The sequence below is a fragment of the Peromyscus eremicus genome, chromosome 22 (genome assembly GCF_949786415.1).
Source record: "Peromyscus eremicus chromosome 22, PerEre_H2_v1, whole genome shotgun sequence".
In the NCBI taxonomy this organism is placed as follows: Eukaryota; Metazoa; Chordata; class Mammalia; order Rodentia; family Cricetidae; genus Peromyscus; species Peromyscus eremicus.
The window spans coordinates 19,768,735-19,791,038 of NC_081437.1; the positions used below are offsets into that span (position 1 = coordinate 19,768,735).

Here is a 22,304-nt window from a genome sequence, read left to right on the forward strand (position 1 = left end):
TAAATCCTTGGCTGTAAGTAGGAGGATGGTTCTCATCATAAAGATGAGGAACCTGTGTCTCAGAGGAGCTTGGTAACCTAATGGTGACCCCCACAGCTTTAAGTGAACTGTAATGGAGCTGTGGTGAGCAGTTCCTGACAACATAAGCATGGGCTATCTGTCTTTTTATCTGTCTTTTTAAGGAAAGAATTGCCAGAAGCCATGGTTCCCAATGTGGTTTCTGTACCCCTGGTATTGTCATGAGCATGTACACGCTGCTCCGAAACCAACCAGAGCCCACCATCGAGGAGATTGAGAATGCCTTCCAAGGTGTGGACCTTCGGGCACAGCCCTGAGTGTGGGGTGGCACATGGGTCTTGAACAGGTCAACATGGTGGCAGTCAAGAACGGACTGGAAATGCCAGGTGTTGGTCTTTGGAAAGCTCTGGCCACCAAAACACGGTGGCCAAGATCTACTGGGAAGTTAGTCTTCTCCTAGTTGTTCATGTTAGACCTTGCTTCCTGGGATGTCTACATCCTGTCCTTCATGGCAGCCGTGTCCCAGGACAGCTAGTATGTAGGATCATTGATATTTGGGAAACTACCTAGATCAGTGGTTCTCAACCTCCCTAATGATGCAACCCTTTAGTATAGTTCCTCATGTTGTGGTGACCCCAAACCATACTTATTTTCATTGCTAATTCATAAGTGTAATTTTGCTACTGCTATGAATCATAATGTAAATATTTTTGGAGATAAAGGTTTACCAGAGGGGTCATGACCCACAGGTTGAGAACCACTGGTCTGGAGTTTCATAGAACGTGGTTTTGTTCACTTGACCTTCGTCAGAACAGCTTCATCAGGGTGATTGCCACTCAGGAGGAAGACAGACTAGATGCTGAGTTACAGCAGTTGTTGGCTTCCTGTCCAGTTTCCTGTGAGTGGATTGGATCTCTCTAGAGAATTTAATCCAGAAGGTTTCTCCATCCATTCAGCACTCCAGTCAATCGTCCATTCAACTCCATCTGAGTCCTGTGTTACACACTATCTGAAGTGTAAGGGACACAGGACAAAAGATGGGAGTCCTTCCTCCAGAGATTCCCACTCTAAAGAGAGGAAGCATATTGGTGATATAGTTTGAGAAGCTCACTGAGAAGGTTGATCAGATGCCCTGGGAAGGCCAGTATGTGCTTGGTCTGGGCATTCTGGGAGAGCATCAGGGTAGGTGTTTAGGCAGCAGACATAGAATGTCAAAGGTCAAGTGCATGCAGCAAAGCCCTCACCACTTGGGGAGAGCGATGACGTTGCAACTTTCCCCTTGGCCTACAGGAAACCTCTGCCGCTGTACAGGCTACAGACCCATCCTCCAGGGATTCCGGACCTTCGCCAGGGTAAGTGGGGCCCAGGAACAGAAGTGGCCTGCCCCTAAAGCAGGAACCTGCAGAGAGCACACTTGGGAAGGATGCCAAGGACGTCAGGTCTACAGGGAAGAAGGATGAGGCAAGCCAGGGAGTGAGTCCTCCCGCTGGGGACATGTGCTAAGGCAAGCAGATGCTGCCATCTTATTCAGAGTGTGGGATGTCCTGCTGGGAAAGCCTGCAGCTCAGATTCTTGGGAAGATGTGTACTGCCCAAATGCTACCTTCCCACAATGCCTCAAGGCTTGGCCGCTTTCCCTGGAGACTGGCAGGCTCCTCCGGCACAGGTGCTGAATGTGGCATTTAACAGCATCCCTGCCTGGCTCAGCCTCGCACCCCTCCTCCTTCCCTCTCTTAGCTGCTGTCACAGTTGGCACTCCGCTGGCCTCGTGAAGCTGATAATTAGATCTCCAGACAGTTTGTGAACCCCTGCCGAGTTCATAAACCTCTAGTCATGAAACCATGGCTCAGTGTGTGGCCACTGGTTGTGTAAACACAGACACATACCTGCCATATGGTAAGGACAGAATGTTGGCATCTCTGCTCTTGGCTTACCCGTCTCAGTTTTTACCTGACTCTGGGGTAAGAGAATCCTGACTTCTGTCAAACTTTCTCACTATGGTTTGATCAGGGGTCCAGGGGAAGTTAGACACTCAGAGCCTCTCACTCACTTTTAGGGCAGGCACATTGGGAGAAGGTGTTGGGTTCACATAACTCAGGAAAGTTGAGTGGCATTGGAGATGGAGCCTCATAAAGATAGGGAATGACATACTACACCCAGGACCCCGATCATGAAGTAGGAGCTCTGTAGTCAAGTAGAAATGATGGGAATGACAGATACGGAGTCCGAATTAAAGTGCCTGCTGCGCAGTGCTTATAAAAATTAAGTACTTCTTGCTGTTGCTGATGCTCTGGGTGAAAAATGGAAGGGTTATGCAGTTGGAATCAGTGGTGGCAATTACAAAGCTTTCCTATGAAGCAATGAGTCTTGATTCATGCCAGAGTACATTTTCTGTTGAGGAAGGGGAATTCTTGCTACAGACCAAGAAGAACTGGAGGGAGGAAGTGCAAGTCAGTTCAGGGATGCACTGTGGATGCCAACCTGTGTGGTCTCAACTTGGTTATTGAAGAAAAAAAAAGGAGAGAAGGATATTCCTGAACTGACAGATACTACTGTGACTTGGTAGTTGGGGCCCAAAAGAGTTAGCAGAGTCTTAAAGCTTTATAGTCTCTCTAAAGAAGATGCTATCCACCGGTATGTTGCTAGAAAGCCCTTAAACAAAGAAGGCAAGCCCAGAACTATAGTACCCAAGATTCAGCATCTTGCTATTTCACGCGTCCTGCAACACAAACACTGAGATATTGTATTGAAGAGATAATGCAGTAGACAAAATAAGGAGGCTGCAGAACGTGCTAAACTTTTGGTCAAGAGAATGAAGGAAGCCAAAGAAAAGCTCCAGGAACAGATTGCTGAACAACGGGGGCTGTCCTTGCTGAGAGTTTCCACTCTGTCTGAGTCCAGCCAAAAACAGGTCTTTCAGAGGAGCAAATAAGTGATCAGAGTTTGAAAAAAAAAATCAAGTGCTTCTTGCAGAGCTCTTAGGACAATACCTAGTACCTAGTACAACTTAGGCCTTCAACAAGTGGTGTTTTAAGTGACATTGCTAACACATGTCTTCCCTCATCTGCCATATGGTCTTCATTAACTGCCCTGGCTCCTCTGAGAAACAAGGATTGTTCATCTTGTCTCTGCACGCCCATCTTAGGAGCCTGCTCAGAGATGTGCAATCTAACTATCCCTGAGAGAGCTTCTAAAGAAAAGGATGTCAACAACTACACTCTTCCCCAGGGCTCGTTGAGTTGAGGTAGTGCACAACTCCACCGTGGAGTAGTACTCTACCCCTCCTAACCCAGTTTTTCCTGGGTTTAGCTGAGAGCTCTAAGCAGCCCCAAAGCCTGGCACTAAGCAAGCATGCAGAAGTACCTTCAAGTTCCTCCCTAGAGCCCCCACGCTCCAGGATTTTTACTCAGAGCCTGTTTACTTTTGTGCATGGCTGCATCAAGCTTGGATTTCCTATTTTCCCCCACACAGCACACCGCTGCTGAAGCATGAGCAGAGTCTGGCAGAGCTGGGCACGTGGTTGACAGCAAGAATGATTGCATCCATCTAGCAGAGAGGAAGGGAATGGACGAGCCATTAGAACAGGCAGAAGTGGGATTTGTGTTTCACAATCTGATGTGCTAGGAGTTTTGAATGTTTCACTCTGTGCTAAGCACAAAGGCAAAGCCAGACAATGGAAAGGTCATAGCTCTTCTCTGATCCTTTGGGGAAGGTAATTTAAAGTACCAGCTGTTGCTCCTCAAGTTGAAGACAGATAGGATGGTGCTGGCAATCACAAGCACAAGAAGAAACTTATGAAAGGGAAGAGGATATGTTGTAATTATATTACAATCTCAAAAAATTATTGAAAAAGAAGAAACATATAAAACTATTGTACCAGAGCCTCTCCTTCTCAGGCCTTGTTATACTGGAGCCTACCCTAGTGGGAAGAAGATAAATTCTCAACTTCAGACCACTCCAGCCACCTCCACCCACCTAAGGGAGGAACAGACTCCGGAAAGGTTCTTGTGAAATTCACAGTGTAGCGGCAGACTCATTAATCCTAGGGCTATAAAGTATTTCTCCTTGGCACTGATAGCTCATTAAAGGCATATTGACAGAGGTACTTTTTATTCAGTACAACTATCTGCTTTCCAGTTTTTAAAAAAAATCACAAGACATACACAAAGGCAAACACAATTGGAAGAGACTAAACATACAGCATAATTGGAATTGATACAACCGAGGTGTTAGAATGACCAAATCATGAGTTTAAAAAAATAATATAATTACTATGTGGAAGGTTTTAATGAGGAAAATAGATAAACAATAACGGATGAATAATGTAGACAGAGTGATAGGAATACCATAAAGGAATTATAAGGAAATGCTAGAGTCAAAGCCACTATAATGGAATGAAGAATATGCTTGGTGGGCTCATTTGTGAATGGAATGTGGCTCAGGAAAGCATTTCTGAGACTGAGGATATGAAAATGCAGACTTCCAGAGCCAATGAGCAAAGAGAAGAAATGAGGGAAATGAAAACCCAGAAGACCACGCACTATGGAACCATGGGAGTGTGGCATGCATGTAAGGGAGATTCCAGAAAGAGAAAGCAAGGGACAGGAATGATAGTTCAACAATCGTGCGTGAGAATTTCCCCAAATGAATGTTAGACTCCAAACCACACAACCAGGAATCTCAGAGAACACTGTGATCCATGTCAAACAACAACAGAAATAACAAAAAAAAAAAAAAAAAAACAAAACAAAAAACCCCACCAAAACACAGAACAAAATAAATCAAGAACCAAAACAAACCCCAAACCAGCTCGCTTCCCACATTATTCACTCTAAGATACATCAAAGTCAAGCTTCACAAAATGAGTTAAAGAAACAATCCTTCAAAGAATCCTCAGCTACACCTGATTTATAGAGACACACAGCTAAGGACCACGTTCACTTTGTAAGGAACCATGCAAGCAAGGAGGGAATGGAAGGATATACTAAAAGCACAGAGGGAAAAACAATCCCACTGATTAAAATTCTGTCCTTTGTGAAACTATTCTTCAAAACAAAGGCAGAAGAGGAAGGCACAGATGCTCACCTCTGTAATCACAGTGCTCAGGAGACAGAGGCAGGAGGATCACTTCAAGTTTGAAGCCAGTGACTTCAGGCTACATAGTGATTCCAGGCCACTCATTAGTAGATCAAAGGACTGATGCTTTAGAAGACATACAAATTATTTTTTAAAGCATGGGTGAGGGTTTATTAGGCAAATACCTCTTACCAGAGGCTACACCACTAAGAACTACTATGGCCCCCCTTCTCCCAGCAACCGTTAGCTGTCTACAGTTCCTCCAGGGAGGATGGGTCTTTGTGAGCCCCCTCTCACCAGGATGGATGTTGATGAGTCTAGTCTAGTGCAGGTCATGTCCAGGTCTCGAGCCACATTACAAAGACACAGAAATCCTTAACATGTATGCACCTAAGAGCAGAACACCGTAAGAAGAAATGCCAAGATAAATTTTAAAATTCTTTAAGCTGAATAAAATGGAAATTTATAGAACTGAAAAGACAGAGTATTCTAATGTTTTAAATGGGCGTTTCATCATTACTCTATCAGAAACGGCCATATCCTGCAGATAGAAAAAAATTAGAAAGGGCATAGGTGAATTTAACAGTACTATCAGTGAACTGCCTGTAACCAGAGTTTCTGTGTCACCACAACCAGAAATGACAGAAAAGACTTTTTCATGCTCTCATGGAAACTTCACCAAGTCATAGATCACATTCTGGACTACAAAACAAATTAAAAATTACGCAATTATGCAATGTCTGTTTGGGGATGAGAGTGAGATTAAACTAGAAACCACCAGCAGGAAGATAGCAGAGAAATTCCAAAAATACTTTCTATGAGACTAAGCAATAAGCTTCCAAATAACACACGAGGCAAAGAAAAAATCCCCAAATAAATTTTAAAAGGTTTTGAACGAAATGAAATTGAAAAGATACCTTGTCAAATTGCTTAGAGGGAAATTTAGAGCAGGGAATGGAAATTCGGTAGAGAAAAAAAGATCTACAAATCAATAATGTAGGCTTCCACCTTAGGAAAATAAAAAAGAGAAAATTAAATCCAAAAGAAGCAGAAGAAAAGAAACAATATTTAGAGCAGAAAATTGATGAAATTGAAATCAGAGATTCCATAGAGAGAAATCAACAAAACAAAATCTAGTTCTAAAAAAAAAAAAAAATCAATGAAAGCAGTACGCTCTGAGTCAGCCTAAGGAATAAAATGATACAGATTGCTAAAATCAAAATGAAAGAAAGGCGATGACTATGGAATAATAAACATTACATGGATAATAAAGGGGACTTAGGAAAATATTTAGATCATTTCCATCATGGCTGCTTCCTGGAAAGCAGGGTCATGTGTAACCTCTTGCCCTTAGCACCTGAAACTCAAGAAGGTTAATACTGCAAATCAGGTGGAATGTTATATATCATTTCCACGGGACCTTCAACCTTCAAGGCCTAAATATCATCATGACCTTCAACGATTTCTCTTCGTCTTTATTTCATAGCTTTGGTTCTGTCTGTTGTTGAAACGGTAGCAGATGGGGATGTAACTGCTCTCGTTATAGGCATTTATGCTTGCTTGGAGAGGTATGCACCAAAGAAAAATAAGTAGACATGACTTGGAAAGGCCCTTCTGAATCAGACTTCGTCCTGAATTTTAAACCTTTGTGACATTGAGTCTGAATCTGAGGTTTGATCTCTAAGTTCCCAACAAACAGTGAATAGGTTGGCTTTAGCAAAGGTTGTTGCCCATAAAATGAGAATAAATGCTTGTTCAATGGGGGAAAATGTTTTCTTTAGAACAAATAATGTACTAATGGTGCAGCCTATAATTAGTACTTGTCAAGGAAGTAGTATGACTTACCTTTGTACAGGTGTCATTTCAGTTTCAGAATTCTCAAAGTTACATGCAGCAGGAAGGTGATGTTGTGTTCAGCTACATTATACTGATTTCTCTGTCTGCAGGATTCATCCATTTCTGATGAAATAGTGTTGCAATCTCCGCTTAAAAACATTTGTTCTTGCACTTCTCTGTGTTTAATTCTATTCAGTTTAAAACACCTAAAACTTTATCTTGGAATTTTTGATGCCCTACATGCACATTAAAGCTTCTTTTATTTTGTTTTGTTGGGAGGTGGGTTTTTGAGACAATATTTCTCTATGGAGCCCTAACTATCCTGGTACTCCCTATTGAGACGAGGCTGGCCTTAAACTCACAGAGATTTTTCTGCCTCTGCCTCTGAGTGCTGGGATTAAAAGCATGCATCACCATAACCAACTTCCACATGAAGGTGTTTTATGTCTTCGTGACTTGGCTGTTGTAGCCATAACCTCCCTCTTGACTTCTGACTCGTAGTGACTCTCCTGCCTCTGCTTCCTAAGCACCGAGACCACACATGTATGTCATTGTGTTCTTTTATTCTGTTTAACTCTTTAAATACCAGTTTCAGAGAGTATAGAATTCTTCTCTTGGGATTTTTAGTATTTTAGTTAATTCTCTTCCTGCGTGCCTCATAAAGCAGAGAGCCTGGGAGGGTGTGGATGGAAAAGTCAGCTTACTCCACCCTCAGTAACCTTGAGTGATTCATTATTATACATCACAATAATTTATAGTGCAAACATACCAATGAGTTATCAAGGAAAGTGATCTAGTTGGTATTATGTTGGCACATTGTTTGTCTGGAACAAGCGGCTTGTATAATACATGTCTCTCCTCAAGGGGGCCAGGTGGGTACGGTGATGCTTTGCTCTATGCAAATTCATCTGGCTTCCAGAAAGTCTGAGCATGCAACTCCATTGCTCATTCTCCAAGAAGAAAGCTGAAAGAGACATTAAGGGATCTCACTTCCTGTCTAAGCATAGAGAAGGGCATGATGGAAGAGAGAGTGTGTGTGTGTGAAATAGTCAGAGCAAGTCTGGTGTGCAGTGACACTCCTGAGGTGCTGGAGGACTCTGCACACACAGCTTCACAGGGTACGAACTAGCAAAAGTTTCTCTTGGTCGCTTACATGTTCTCAAAGGCCGCACCTTCAACCTCCATGGCTTTCTGGGAGCTTTTTGGTTGCAGCTCCTCTTTGGGGAAAGGACAGAATGGGAAGTCATCCCCTGCCCCCCTTACTCACATATAGAAGGGCTGCCTGCCCCCAGCTTGCTCCTTCAGGACTCACTACATTAGAAGACCGAGTTCCCCCACATTGTCACTTAGCATCAGCTTCATGATTTGGAAACTCTCCTGCCTTCTTGAGTTGGGTTCACCAGGTGAACACACCCTTACCCCACCATGTGCAGCCTGCTCTATCTGTGATCGGTCCCATAAGCGCTGTCCCATAAGTGATGGGTGACCCATGCCCTTTCTCCAGAGCACAGCCACCACCATGAGGAGTGGAGTGTTTAGTTTTCTGGGGAAAATGCATCATAAGTAGCAGAGGCCATTGGGCATACTGGCTGGATGCATCTTTGAGACCAGTGCTGATGTAGAACATCTGGGACAGGGTCTGATGAAGACCCTAGCTGCAGAGACTCCCAGCAAAGAGTCCTACGTCTCAGCTGATCTAAAAGTAGACCTCTTGTGTCTTGTGAGAAGTGGTAAGATTTTTTTTTTCCTTAGGGGCTTCCTAAGGAGTCAACGCTGAGGAAGGACAGTGGGTATCCACATACAGTCTTATAAAGTAGAACCTAGCTTTTATGGAGACATTTTCTTGAAAATAGAATTTCTCTGTTGCTCCACTTCCTTAATCCACATTAATAAAGTGAGCATGAGGCAGGGACCCCAGCTCTCCAAATGGAGGCAGACTGGATGGGATAGATAATGCTCCTCCCGTTGTTACAGGCTGGGATTACCAGAGCTGGGCTTCAGTAGATAAGAATAATTGACCGTCCTTAGCTTCTGAGAAACTGAAAATATTCTGATGTGAATATGTGTCATCTTCTCAGGATGGTGGGTGCTGTGGAGGAAGGGGAAACAACCCAAACTGCTGCATGAACCAGATGAGAGACCAAACGGTAATGTGCCTTTCTGCTTCTGGAAGCCTAGTTGGGGGGGAGGCAGTCTCAGATCCAGGAGGTGTGGTGGAGAGGGGTTGCTATGCTCTTTCCAAGTCCCTGGCGGTGACGGCTGAAAGAAGGAACAATGAGAGGCTGTGTTTGTTCAGCTGTTGAAGATGCAATGGTGCTCAGGACTTCTGGGTTCTCTGGCAAGGAAGACCTCCTTCTTCCTTCTTCCAGGAGCTGACTGTCCTCTTCCTGGAAAGCAGCTCGCCTGGAGGAAGAGCTGGGTCAGTACGTCTGAGCACCCACCACTTCCTGTTCTCTTTCCTTGCAGGTTGCTCCCTCACCATCTTTATTCAAACCAGAGGATTTCAAACCCTTAGATCCCACCCAGGAGCCCATCTTTCCCCCGGAGTTGCTGGTAGGTGGTGCTGGGGAGAAGGTCTAGCCAAATGTCTGTTCTGTGAGCCCCTGAGTTCTACTTTGTTTACATGGCCGCTGAGAACTTTGTACCTTTCTGTCTTAGATTTCAGCTTAGTTCTCCTTCCGTTTTCTGCCATTTCTAGGAGGCAAAGAGCTTCTATGCCATGCTCCCATAGCATCCTTTGCTTCTCCTTACATGCGTCATACAGTTATAGATTCCATGTCTGTCTTTCTTGATGGACTTGGAGCCCCACAAGAATAGACTCTGGTTTCCGCAATACGCTATGTATCAATAGCAGGTACTGTTGTGGATTATATCTGTTGATTATATTGTCGTATCTGTAGCCACTCTGTATCAATTTGTGGACCTCCTGGCTATCTCTATGTGTGACCCCATCAAGCCGTCTGTTTCCCTCCCCATCTGTAATCAGCTTATGTCTTTAAAGGAAACACAAAACAGAGCTGCGTTAAAAGGACACGAACGTGGCTTGAGGCTCTATCTTAGAGACACATCCTCTGCCGACTTTCTCATGTTCATTTGTATTTATTGCAAGGAAAAAATCAATCCTTCTCCAGCGCTTCTTGGGGGATGTAGGCTCCTGAAGACTGCCTCAAAGGCTCAACAGGCCAGAGGATAGATTATTTAGTGCTACTGGCATATCCTTCTTTGGACTGTGAACCCTTGAAGACACCATCAGTTTGGTACCTAGGATTTCTTTTCCCACTAAGTGTCATCCATATCCAGTAGAGTCAGCCCCCTGCCCCCTGCCGCCTCTGCATGCTCTCTGCTCTCTGGACACCTGTCCTCCTGACCTCTAACCCTTCCCATTTCTTGTCCACCGTGCCTCCTGGACACAGTGTGGGACAGTGTCAGGAATCTGAGATTTCTGGTTTGGGCTCCTCATAGCGGGTGGCTTTGGGCCGGTATCATAACCTTGATCTTCAGGCTGTTCCTTCAGTTGTAACAGGGAGCTTCAGAGTGCCTCTCTCACCAAGCTCTTCCCAAGAGTGCTGTGATGTACTGAATAGGGCCAACAGATACAGCGTGAGATCCCCCTCACTTTTACCCTCGGCATGTGCTCTTTCCTCTCAAGTCCATATTAGACAAGTCAGGAAGCAGGCTGACCCCACTGCAGATTTAATACGATTCTTCGGGGGAATGGTGGTAGGAAGGAGACAGTAAGCTAACTCTGCTTCCCAGAGGCTGAAAGACACTCCCCAGAAGCAGCTGCGTTTTGAAGGGGAGCGTGTGACCTGGATCCAGGCTTCAACCATGGGGGAACTGCTCGACCTCAAAGCTCAGCACCCCGATGCCAAACTGGTGGTGGGGAACACGGAGATAGGTAAGGGTGCATGGGGGCCCTTGGGCATTGCTGGGCTCTTTCTGACCCTGTACTCTCTCCTAGAGCTTCCCCCCTGCTCTCTATATATTGCCTCACTGACTGCTCATTGGGAACCCACTGAGAAGCTCAGGGCACATAGACTCCCAAGACATTGGTGAGGCCTGGTTCAGTCCCTTCCTATGTGTCCCAGAAAAGGTTCTCATTCTGTGTACAGGGTGGTATAACCTCTCAGAAGGCTGCTTGAATATCAGGTGTGAACCTTACACTTGCTAATTTCCTCTATGAGTGCCAACTGTGACCCTTCCCATCTCTGGGAAAAGCTAGGGACAGAAAGATTTAAGAGGAAAAATTCCTTCCCTCACAGCTTTCCTGATCTAAGGGGAGTGGGGGAAAATGCCGGCCAAGTGTCCAGGCCAGTGGCTGATCAGTGCTAGAGGTCTATAAATGGTGTGTGTGTGTGTGTGTGTGTGTGTGTGTGTGTGTGTGTGTGTGTGTGTGTTGCACATGTGTACATGTAGTGACCAAAGGAAGATAGGGAAGAGTCCTGCTTGTTCATGTGGTACCTTATGCCCCTGAAACAGGATCCTCAATGAACCTGGAGCTAAGCTGAGTAAGCCCCACCCTGCACTAGGGTTATGGGTGCATGTAGTCACTCTTAGTCTTATACATGGGTGTTGGGGATTTGAACTCAGGGACTCAGGCTTGCAATCAAGTCCTCTTATCTGCTGACCCATCACCCCACGATCTATAAATGTCACTCTATTCTCTTCTCCTCTCCTTTTTCTGGGATGATGTGATAGGACAAAGAAGAGATGTTTAAGGGTGACTATGTTGGATGGACCATGCCACCATCTGGGTCTGGGGCCCACAATAGCTGAACAGGCCAGGGAGGCTCAGGTTGTGTACTTCTACTCCTGGTGTTCCATGAGACAGTTCCATAGCAGCAGTGTCATAGGGCCCAGGTCCTGCTGTCCTTTATCTATTTCTAAAGCTCACTTATCTGGCATCTGTTCTGCTGCATGCCAAACCTCGTGAGACCCAAGGAGAAGTTCAGCACGGTGAAGGTTAGCTCAGAGGATCTCTGAGTATAGTGTATCTGTATGTATGTATGTATGCGTAGTGTAGCGTATGTGTTGAGAGTGGTTGATAATCCATGCTTGAGAAATCAAAGAGGCTGCTTGGAGTCTGGCTCTGGTTTCTGAAGGAACTCAGCTCCTTAGATTCTGGTTGGATCCTCAGCCCAGAGAGGGGAGCCTTGCTTGGGTCAATGATGGAGCACAGTGCTGACCCTGTCTTTAGAAGCACAAATAGGGTACAGAGGCCCCACCTGTGGCTTTGTTTAGGGTATGAGACATGTCTCTGTGGGGTGATTTTTGAAAGCTGTGGCTCAGTAGCATTCATGGTGGCTGGTGCTCTTGCTGTCCATACGGTTGTGGTTTTCAGGCCCTTTGTCTATATAACTAGAGCTCCAGGGACCAAGGGTAGCATATTCAAAGTGGCTAGAAGGATCTTTGGGGATGTTTTGACTTTGGACATTGTCCTCTCCATGAGTTGGGCAGTGCTCTGGGTTATAATAAGATCGTATGAGCGCCACAATTAGAAATAATTTCTCAAGGTCACTTCCATCTACTCTGCTCCCTCCTCCTTATACACACACTGCACAAAGAAAACACCTACCTACAGCCAGTGCAGGGTGTGAGGGGAGTGAGTGTAGAAAAGTCCTTATTAAGATGGAGCTCACTGCGTCAGGCTGTGTCCTGTCTTCAAAGCTGGGTTGCCCTTTGAAGTCCTAAGCCACATCAAGATGGAGAGTGTGGTGTTTCTGTTTCCACTTTCCCCATCTGTGATCCTACTGTCAAGACCAAGAGAGGCAGTACATCATCTGGGCCCGAGGGAACAGAGGAGCATCATCAGCAGAGGCTTCTAATGATTTGTTGGGGGCAGAGACAGAAATTGGACAAAGACACAACCCTGCAAAACCACTCATCTTGAGGAACCCAGAGCTTAGAGCTTGGAGCTTGGAGGACAGATTTGAAGTTTTGTGTCTCATTTTCTTCTTTTCTTGTGATTAGAGGATTTGATGTTTTTGTTATTATACCTCACTCCTAAAAATGGCCCTAAGACCGAAATGTGCTTGTTCTTAGCTGTGGATTTGAGCAAAAACATTGGGGCTACTGAGATAGTTCAGTGGGGAAAAGACACTAGCTATATCAGTCTGATGGCCTGAGTTCTGTCCCCAGGACCCTTGCTGGAAGGAGAGAAGCAACTCCTGAAAGTTGTCCTCTGAGATTTACATGTACATCAAGGCATGCACATGCTTTCATTGTGTGTGTGTGTGTGTGTGTATACACATAAATAGCCATTTTTTAAAAGTTGGACATTTCTGCACCTCAGGTTCCCCATCTATAAACAGAAACCTACAGTCCCTCACAGGGCTATTAGGAGTATCAAGTAAGTTCAAATATAAAGTGCTTGGAAGAAGTTTGGACATTCCTTAATGTCCCGTGTTTTCAAATGCCACCGCATAACACAAATGCATCACGGTGAATCTGAGTTCATTTCTTTTATTTATTTTTGACAGGAAGGCAGAGATTATGGCTGACATAATCCCTCTCATCTGGTCTGTTTCCTAATTCCAAACCTCCTTCTGGTGCTAAATGTATTCTGTGTGTGATGTGGGGAAACTGCTGAGGTCTCTAACCCAGGTTCCTTGTTTCTCAAAGGCATTGAAATGAAGTTTAAGAACATGTTATTTCCTCTGATCATCTGCCCAGCCTGGATCCCTGAACTGAATTCAGTGACGCATGGGCCTGAGGGTAAGGCTGCTCTCTGCTTCTCCTGGAGTCCACCCGGTACAGGGGCAGGGGTGAGCTGGGAAGGAGGTAACCCTCATCACCTTTCCCCCACTGAGGATATGGGGTCAGTGTTAGCAAGAGGCTATAAGAATCTTGGTGTTGTCTTTGATCCTGATGACATATTGGATCACATGGAGAATGAACTAGAGGGAGTTGATAGTGTTTGTGTACTTTATTTTTTGTTATTACTTTAAGTCAGAACTTTTCCTCCAGAGGTCTTGACTTTGTTGAATTGAGAACCACTGGATTACAGGACAGTGTGTTGGTTATAGGATCCAGAGGTGTGAGCACAGCCCATTAGTTAAATGACTTCTCTGGGCCCCCATAAAGATGGAAGCCTTGCTTCAGCCTGGCTCCGGTGACACAGGAGCTGTATATGGTCGGTCTTTCCAGCTAGGACTGACTTTTACTTCTGGCATCTATACACAGGAATCTCCTTTGGAGCTGCTTGTCCCCTTAGTTTGGTAGAACATGTCCTGGTGGATGCAGTCGCTAATCTTCCAGAACAAAAGACCGAGGTATTCAGAGGTGTCCTGGAGCAGCTGCGTTGGTTTGCTGGCAAGCAGGTCAAGTCCGTAGCGGTGAGTCCTTTGACCAGAGGCGGAGAGGAGGGGTGGAAGCAAGATCGGGTTTTCTGTAAGGCCCCGTGTACTACTCATGAAGGTGGTCTGTGGCCGCTGGGAAACACTCGCAGTTCTCCCTCGAGATTGGAGAGACACAGTGTCCTGCCTCCCTCTTTCTCAAGTAGGCCAAGATTCTCAGCAAGTGAATGAGAGACACATTGGAGAGAAGCCAGATCTGGGTTTAGAGGTGACCCAGAGGCACAGAGCCCCCTCCAGATGTTTACCGATGTTGACCATTCTGTCAGCCTTCAGAGCAGCCCTGAAATTTCTAGTTTGTAGATAGTAACATTTATGTTCCTTGTTCTATTTGGGATTCACACAGTGTATGGTATAGGGAGATAATGTACATCCGTCCCACGCTATTCTTTGAAAAGCGCTTTTGCCCTACCCTGTTCTTTCCACCTCCCCTACCCTGTCCAAGAACGTGCCACTTCTGGTTTCCCAGGAAGGAACATAGGTGCAGAAAGCACCATTGTGTCCCCCAGTTCTCCTTGGCTGGCTTCTGAGGAGGTTCTGTTCTCAGTTCACACTGTTTTTCCTCCTTTGTTTTGGTAACAAGAACCTCTATCTGATTCTTGTTCCATTTACTTTTTTGTCAAATTGCCGGAAAGTTCAGATCCCCAAACAACTAGCTATTCACTTCTACGTCCGTCTCTTTTTCCTTGATCTCTATCTTGGATTTCATTTTACTGATTCCCTACAGCCTCTGTGATAACTCACCTCAATCCTTCCAGAATGAAAAGGTTGGGTGAGGGAAAACCATTCGAAAGAGCTTGCCTCTGTTTATCGATGCGTACATATGTTTCTGAGCCCCATCCCAAGTGTTCTGATTTCAGGCTTGTGTGTTTCCTTGAATGGCCGTGTCTCGCTGGGCTGCTCAGGGAGTCAGGTCCTCGGGTGCCCCCTGCCACGGCTGTCACCTCTTGCAGCATGCAGGAGACTGAGAAGCTCTCACTCACTCTTTGCTTGTCCTCACTAGTCCATCGGAGGGAACATCATCACCGCCAGCCCCATCTCTGACCTCAACCCTGTGTTCATGGCCAGTGGAGCCAAGCTGACCCTCGTGTCTAGAGGTGAGCGCCTGAAGAGTTTGACTACCTGGGTCATTTGCTAGAGAAACAAAACCCCAAATTCAGTGGTCCCCAATGCTTTAAGGTTTGGATTCATAAACGTTGAAGGGGGATCAATCCAGGTTGGGGGTTGAGAGAGTTAAGCATTTTCTTCCTTTTTGTTTCTTTTTTTTATTTTTTAAAATTAATCTTTTAATTAGTATACAAAGTAACAGATTTCCTTATGGCATTTTCATACATATTAGGTCTGGTTGGGCCTCCCTTCTATCTTCCTGTTCCCCACCTTGTCTTCATTGTTCCCTGTCACCCCAATATTTCCCTCTCTACTTTATATCCCATGTCTTCTCTCACTCTTCTTCCCCATGTCCCCTAAAGCATCAGACTATGATCTAATGTTATAAGAGCTTCAGATGAGAGAGAAATTGAAGTGTTTGTCTCTCTGAGCCTGGATTAACTTAATATGATATTTTTCCAATTCTATCCATTTTCCTGCAAATTTTACAGTTCCACTTTGGCCAATTAAAGCTCTATTTTCTCCGTGGATCACATTTTTGTTAAGCATTCATCCACTGATAAACATCAAGGCTGATTCCTTTTCCTTACTGTTATGAATAGAGCAGGAATAAACATGGATGGCGTGGGATGTAGGGCCCTTTGGAAATCTGTCCAGAAGGGTCATTGCTGGGTCATATGGTAGTTTCGGTTTCAGTCTCTTGGAACCTCCACAGTGATTCCCGTAGTCTTTGTAGGGGTTCACAGTTGGACTGGCCCCCTGGATGAGCATGTGCTGGGGCCAGAATATCTGCAACAATTCCCCCAGCAATGAATTGTGACAACATGGGAGAACTATTGTCTACCAGAAAAGCTTGTTAGAGGCTTTCCCCCCAAGATTCCTCAGGTTCCGGTGACATATGCCATACCACCCAAATGGTAGGAATCTTTCTGAGACCTAGTTCCCAGGTGCCAGCTACCCAAAGGCACTCCTTGTCAGCTATCTTGACTGAGGACAGTAAACAGGGAAGTGATCCAGCTCTTTTTTGCCTTTATTCTGTCTTCAGACTCAGTGACTTTGTACGGCTGCTTGAACTTGGGTTGGTGGATATAATTATACCATAAAATGACACATACCACAGACCAGGACTTTCTTCCCTCTCAAAAGATGGTTGTTAGACATTGACGAGAACACACTGTTTAAGGACCTTGGAAGGTGACTCGGTCCCAATTTTGCCAGCTGCTTCCTCTGACTGCGGCATCAGAGAGCACAGAGAGGAACTTGTCTCACTGATGACTGTCCTCTGCTCCCAGTGCATCCCCAGTCTCATCCACATGTGGCTGTCATCATCTTGTCTGCATATAGGTACCAAGAGAACTGTTCGGATGGACCACACCTTCTTCCCCGGCTACAGAAGGACTCTGCTCAGTCCAGAGGAGATACTGCTTTCCATTGAGATCCCTTACAGCAGGGAGGTAAGTCAGGGGGAGCCACTCCAGGCTCTGCCCAAACTGTTGGACTCCACATAAGGAGCCGAAAGAGTCTCAGAACCATAGTTAGCGCCTCTCCACTCTAACATTGATCCATTCTCGCTAACTTTGCCTTTGATGAACCAACCCTATCATTTCTGTTTTTTTTTGTTTGTTTGTTTGTTTTTGTTTTTTGAGACAGGGTTTCTCTGTGTAGCTTTGCGCCTCTCCTGGAACTCACTTGGCCCAGGCTGGCCTCGAACTCACAGAGATCCGCCTGGCTCTGCCTCCCGAGTGCTGGGATTAAAGGCGTGCGCCACCACCACCCGGCCCAACCCTATCATTTCTGGATGAGGAGAAATTGCAGGGCATGGACTATGGAACTCACCAGTCAGACATGCGACCTCAAGGGGCTTGTCTGACCTTCCTGAGCCCCTGTGTCCTCTCTGTAAAGTAGGCACAGTCTTGCCGACTATAGAGACTATAGGAAAGACTGAAGGACACAACTCATGAGGTTCTTGGTAGATGTCAGTGGTGGTCATCAGCCAGCAGTTCACAGCACAGTCCCAAGGACATCCCTGTTTGTTGGGTATTCCTGCCTTGTGCCAGAGACATTATTTTCCCAAGGTGAAGTGCACAGGTCCTGCTTGATGAGTGAAGAAGCTGCTCATGGCTGACCTTGGGCTTGCTAAGCTGTTGGCTCACTGACCTTACTCTGGCCAGGCACTGCTGGGTTTTGGCTTCATGAGCAGCTTTTTCTGATCTGTTTGGGCAGATGTGGCACCTTTGGGGGGAGGTGGGGGAGCTTGGCCTGCTCTGGTTCTCGCCTCTCAGCAGTTACCGATTGAGAATACAGCTACGATAGACACATTACAAGAATGTTCTGGGCGAGGCCAGCAAAACAGCTGTCAGGACAGCTAGGGGTTACAGGAAATGCTTAGCCAGTGTGAGAAGAGTTCGTCCTTGCAGATTTTGACCTCCTTAATGAGAATGCTAATTCAATTTGAGCAATTATGCCCCTGAGGTGGCCTCCTAATGATTTTCCAGCTTGTGTTTATAGACTATTTTGAGCAACGAGTCTCGGAATTTTGAATTTCACAGATCACTAATTTTTTTTTTTTTTAATTGAGGGGACAGGGGATAGAGTCAAGCTCCCTATGGCTCTGCTTTTATTTTTCACGTAGGGTCAAAAGCTATCATTTGATAAAAGAGAGGAGATTTTATGCTGTGAACAAGGAAGTTTTATCAAGAAAGGACACTGGTACCCTGACACCTGGTGGTACCAGTGTGGCCCTGAGCACCTAGAACCACTGCCTACTTTAGACCAGTTCAAGCTCTGGGCTAGGTGCTCCAAGCCATGGCAGCACCCAAGAATGATGCCTGGGAGAGTCTCTATGGCTCTTTCAGAATAAAAGACCTTTGGTGTTAATACCAACACGCAGACCCAGGGTGACCACAAACCTGAAGAGTGACACAACACAGAGGGCAGACGTCACATGATTCTTTCCTGGAAAGTGACTCATATTATCCTCCTCTCCATAGAAACAGACCCAGGTTCAGGCCCGGGAGAGAAGCATGCTTCTAGCATAAAGCAGTAGTTGCCTCACAGCAGGACCCAGGCTCACTGGAGCCAGGATGTCTCAATCCGCCGTCCACTGGTGGGAGGGACACGTTACAGACATCTGGGAGCCACAGGCGAATTGCTGTCACAGCCTGGACCCCATGTCCCTGTCCCAGCTAGAGAGGCAACATGCCAGGGAGTTCTTATTGAGGTCTCTGAAGAGGCCAGTGGATTCTGATACTGATACCAGGATGGTTTTCTGGGAGCTTTTGTGGGGTTTGCTCTGTAGATGACACCACCCCATCCCCAAGTCACATGATAGGCAGGGAAGTCCTGACCCTTTCCAGCTTCTGGGCATGTGACCTGGAACTTCTCAAAATGTAGTCTAAGAGTATGTCTTGTCTTCGCTCCCCACCGATTTACAAGGCACCATAACACCCTCCCCACTTCTTTTACCCAGCAGTACCTATATTTTATGCTGGCCATTCGCTAATGCTTGCAAACATGTGGGGAATGCCAATTCCTTTTTTTTTCTTTTCTGTTCCCTTTCTTTTTTTTTTTAGGGTGAGTTTTTCTCAGCCTTCAAACAGGCCTCCCGGAGAGAAGATGACATCGCCAAGGTGACCAGCGGCATGAGAGTCCTGTTCAAGCCAGGGACCACTGAGGTGCAGGAGCTGTCCCTTTGTTACGGAGGGATGGCCGACAGAACCATCTCAGCCCTCAAGACCACTCCGAGGCAGCTGTCCAGGTAAGCATGGGCTGCACCAGGAAGCTGCCCGCACTGCTGCACTGCCGAACTGCCACACTGGCTGCTGGGGGGTTACTATTGCTGCTCCTGCTTCTGCTGTAACTATTGCTCCTGGTGATGCTTCTAATGCCTCAGTCGCGACTACTGCTGCTGCTGGTCTCCCAGCTGATGTCATTCATTCTGATATGGCTGTACGGCCAGCAGCGCTGCAGGGGTAGGATCTCCTACTCTTACTGCTGCTCCTCCCGTTGGCTCTTCTCTTCTCAGTCTATTATTATGAACACAGCCGTCGGTAGCCCCACTTGTGGGGGCTATCTTATTAGCACTACTGCGGCGACTCCTCTTACTACTGCTAGTGCCGCCGGCACCATGGTAAGCTAGGAGCGCTGTTAATATGATGGCTGCTAGCAACACACTGATACTGTTACCATGGCTGCTTTCTGCCCTCACTGCTACACAGCTACACGGCTCTCCAAACGGCTGCTGCTGTTACTCCTGAAGGTAGCATCACTGTCCTCGCTACTCTACCAACTCTATAGTAGCAGCATTTTGGGTGCTATTCCTATTGACGCCACTGCTTCTACCATTGCTGCTTCTGTGCCGCGTGCTACCGCTACTATGGTTCCCACCATGCCTCTCACTGCCATTAGAAGTTATAACTAATAGTATTACTGCCGCTGTTGGTGGTGTCACCATTATTTCTGCTACCACTATTACTATTACTATTACTGTTGTTATTGCCACTATCAGGCCTATTCCTATTCCTATTATTAATCCTACTACCATAACTAGGGCAGCCACACAGTAGCCATTGTGCCAGGCGCTTCACTGGCATTGTCTTATGTAATCCTCACAATGGCCACACGGAAGAGGCAGAGATGGAATTTGATTCCTTGGCTCCACCACTAACCATGTGAGGAACAGAAGTCCTATTCATTAGTCCCTCTGTGCCAAAATTTCTCAGTGATAAAATGGGCACCAGACATTCCCTACCGTAATGTTTAATTAATGAAAACTAACAACTCATATTGCCTAGTACATTATAAGAACCTAGAGTAACTATTATTTAGGGCATTTAAAAAATATGTACAAAGTTATGTTTAAGAATAAGTAGGTATATATAATTCTGGATGTGCATGCAATAAAAATTAATGAAAAAAGGGGACATGAATTTGAAGGAGAGTGGGGAGGGCTATATGAGAGGGTTTGGAGAGAGGAAAGGGAAGAAAGAAATATAATTGTATTATAATCTCAAAAATGAAAAAAAGAAAAAATAATATCTTTCTGTTTATATAGGTATCTATACATCTAGATACATCTATCTACTTGTCATCTATCCATCCATCCATCCATCCATCTATCATCTATCTATCTATCTATCCATCTATTCATCTATTATCTATCTATCTATCTATCTATCTATCTATCCATCTATTCATCTATTATCTATCTATCTATCTATCTGTCTATTATCTATCTATCTATCTATCTATCTATCCATCCTTCTATCATCTATCTATCTATCCATCCATCCATCTATTCATCTATCTATCTATCTATCTATCTATCTATCTGTCTATCTATCTATCTATCCATCTATTCATCTATTATCTATCTATCTATCCATCCATCTATCTATCTATCTATCTATCTATCTATCTATCTATCTATCTATCTAAGACTGAGGGGGCTAAGGCACCAGAAGGTTGAGTAGTTTGCCTGTAGTTGTGTAATTCATGGCATGTGAGCCAAAGCCTGAACCCAGGCTATTCGACAGAGACCTTGGGTATTATACTCCACACTGAGTGATGGAGATGGGTGGGAGGAAGCAAGCCCACATTCTGCCTTCTTCCAGGTCCTGGAATGAAGAGTTGCTGCAGGATGTGTGTGCTGGCCTGGCAGAGGAGCTACATCTGGCCCCCAACGCCCCTGGTGGTATGGTGGAGTTCCGACGCACCCTCACCCTCAGCTTCTTCTTCAAGTTCTACCTGACAGTACTCCAGAAGCTGGGCAAAGTGAACCCCGAGAATGTGAGTGTGGAGCAGAGTCCCTTCAGCACCCTGTTTGGGGACTCAGCAGGCTGGGCTGGTTGGCAAAGTTGCTCCTCCCCTTTCAACATCTGGGAGCAGAAGAGCAGGGGTCAGGACAACCTGGGGACAGTGCCATCACCTCATCTGCTAATATCTGTCTTTGGGGATGGGGGAATGAGGGGATGAGGAAATGAGGGGATGAAGGATGAGAGGATGGGGGAATGAGGGGATGGGAGATGAGTGGATGGGGGAATGGGGGATGAGGGAATGGGGGAATGAGGTGATAGGGAATAATGGGATTGGGGGAGACTCACCTCTATTACTTGTGAATGGAAGGAGGAAAACAATATGACATAGTCCTAGCCTCCTCTGTTACCTCACTTCCACAGATGTGTGGTAAGCTGGACCCCACTTTTGCCAGTGCCACTCTACTGTTTCAGAAGGACCCTCCAGCTAACGTCCAGCTCTTCCAAGTGAGTACGCATGGCATGTTTAATATCAGGGCCCCTGCAGCCACATGTGATGACTCATGGCTGAGCTTTGGCATGACATGCTTAAAGTCCCTCCCCCTGTGTATGAATAACCAGGAAAGAACACCAGGGTCGTATTGTTGCAATGCAGCATCTTGTCCTTGTTAGCCTCTGTTTCTCTCTTAGGACTGGATGCTAAACTGCATCTGTTCTTTAGGGAAAAGAAAAATCTATTTTGTTCTTCTTGACCCCTAATGTGCCAATCCAATCTTGAGGATGCATGCATGCATGCATGCTGAGTGTATGCAAACAAATACGTCATTCTAACAAGGTTTTGGGATGTACTAGATAAAAGGTTAGCACATTTCCTATAAGCACGTCAAATTTTGCAAACCATATCGTCATGTCTAAGTTCAGTCACTGTAGCACAAAACAGCTGTAAACACATAAATGAATGAGGGCCTGTGGAGATGGCTCAGTTGGTAGAGGGCTTGCTTATGCACGAAGCCCTACATTCAGTCCCCAGAGCCACAGAAAAGAGCTGTGGAGGGACATCCCTGTCATTCCAGCATTTGGGAGGTAGGAGCCAGGAGATCAGGAGGAGTTTGAGGCTGTCTCCAGCTACATAGGAAATCTGAGTACCACCCAGGATACAGGGG

At 45.7% G+C, this 22,304-nt stretch overlaps 1 protein-coding gene across 1 annotated transcript in view; it reads left to right on the plus strand.

The window, feature by feature from the left end:
* The window catches only part of Xdh (xanthine dehydrogenase), a 65,660-nt gene that overhangs the window by 14,172 nt on the left and 29,184 nt on the right, over positions 1–22,304 (plus strand). The window contains exons 5-16 of the mRNA XM_059248464.1: positions 183–309; positions 1,309–1,370; positions 9,008–9,076; positions 9,396–9,482; positions 10,686–10,827; positions 13,551–13,643; positions 14,112–14,263; positions 15,285–15,378; positions 16,733–16,842; positions 18,961–19,145; positions 21,001–21,175; positions 21,565–21,648. Of these exons, the coding sequence (XP_059104447.1) occupies positions 183–309; positions 1,309–1,370; positions 9,008–9,076; positions 9,396–9,482; positions 10,686–10,827; positions 13,551–13,643; positions 14,112–14,263; positions 15,285–15,378; positions 16,733–16,842; positions 18,961–19,145; positions 21,001–21,175; positions 21,565–21,648 (1,380 nt within the window). The remainder of the gene's footprint in view (positions 1–182; positions 310–1,308; positions 1,371–9,007; positions 9,077–9,395; positions 9,483–10,685; positions 10,828–13,550; positions 13,644–14,111; positions 14,264–15,284; positions 15,379–16,732; positions 16,843–18,960; positions 19,146–21,000; positions 21,176–21,564; positions 21,649–22,304) is intronic.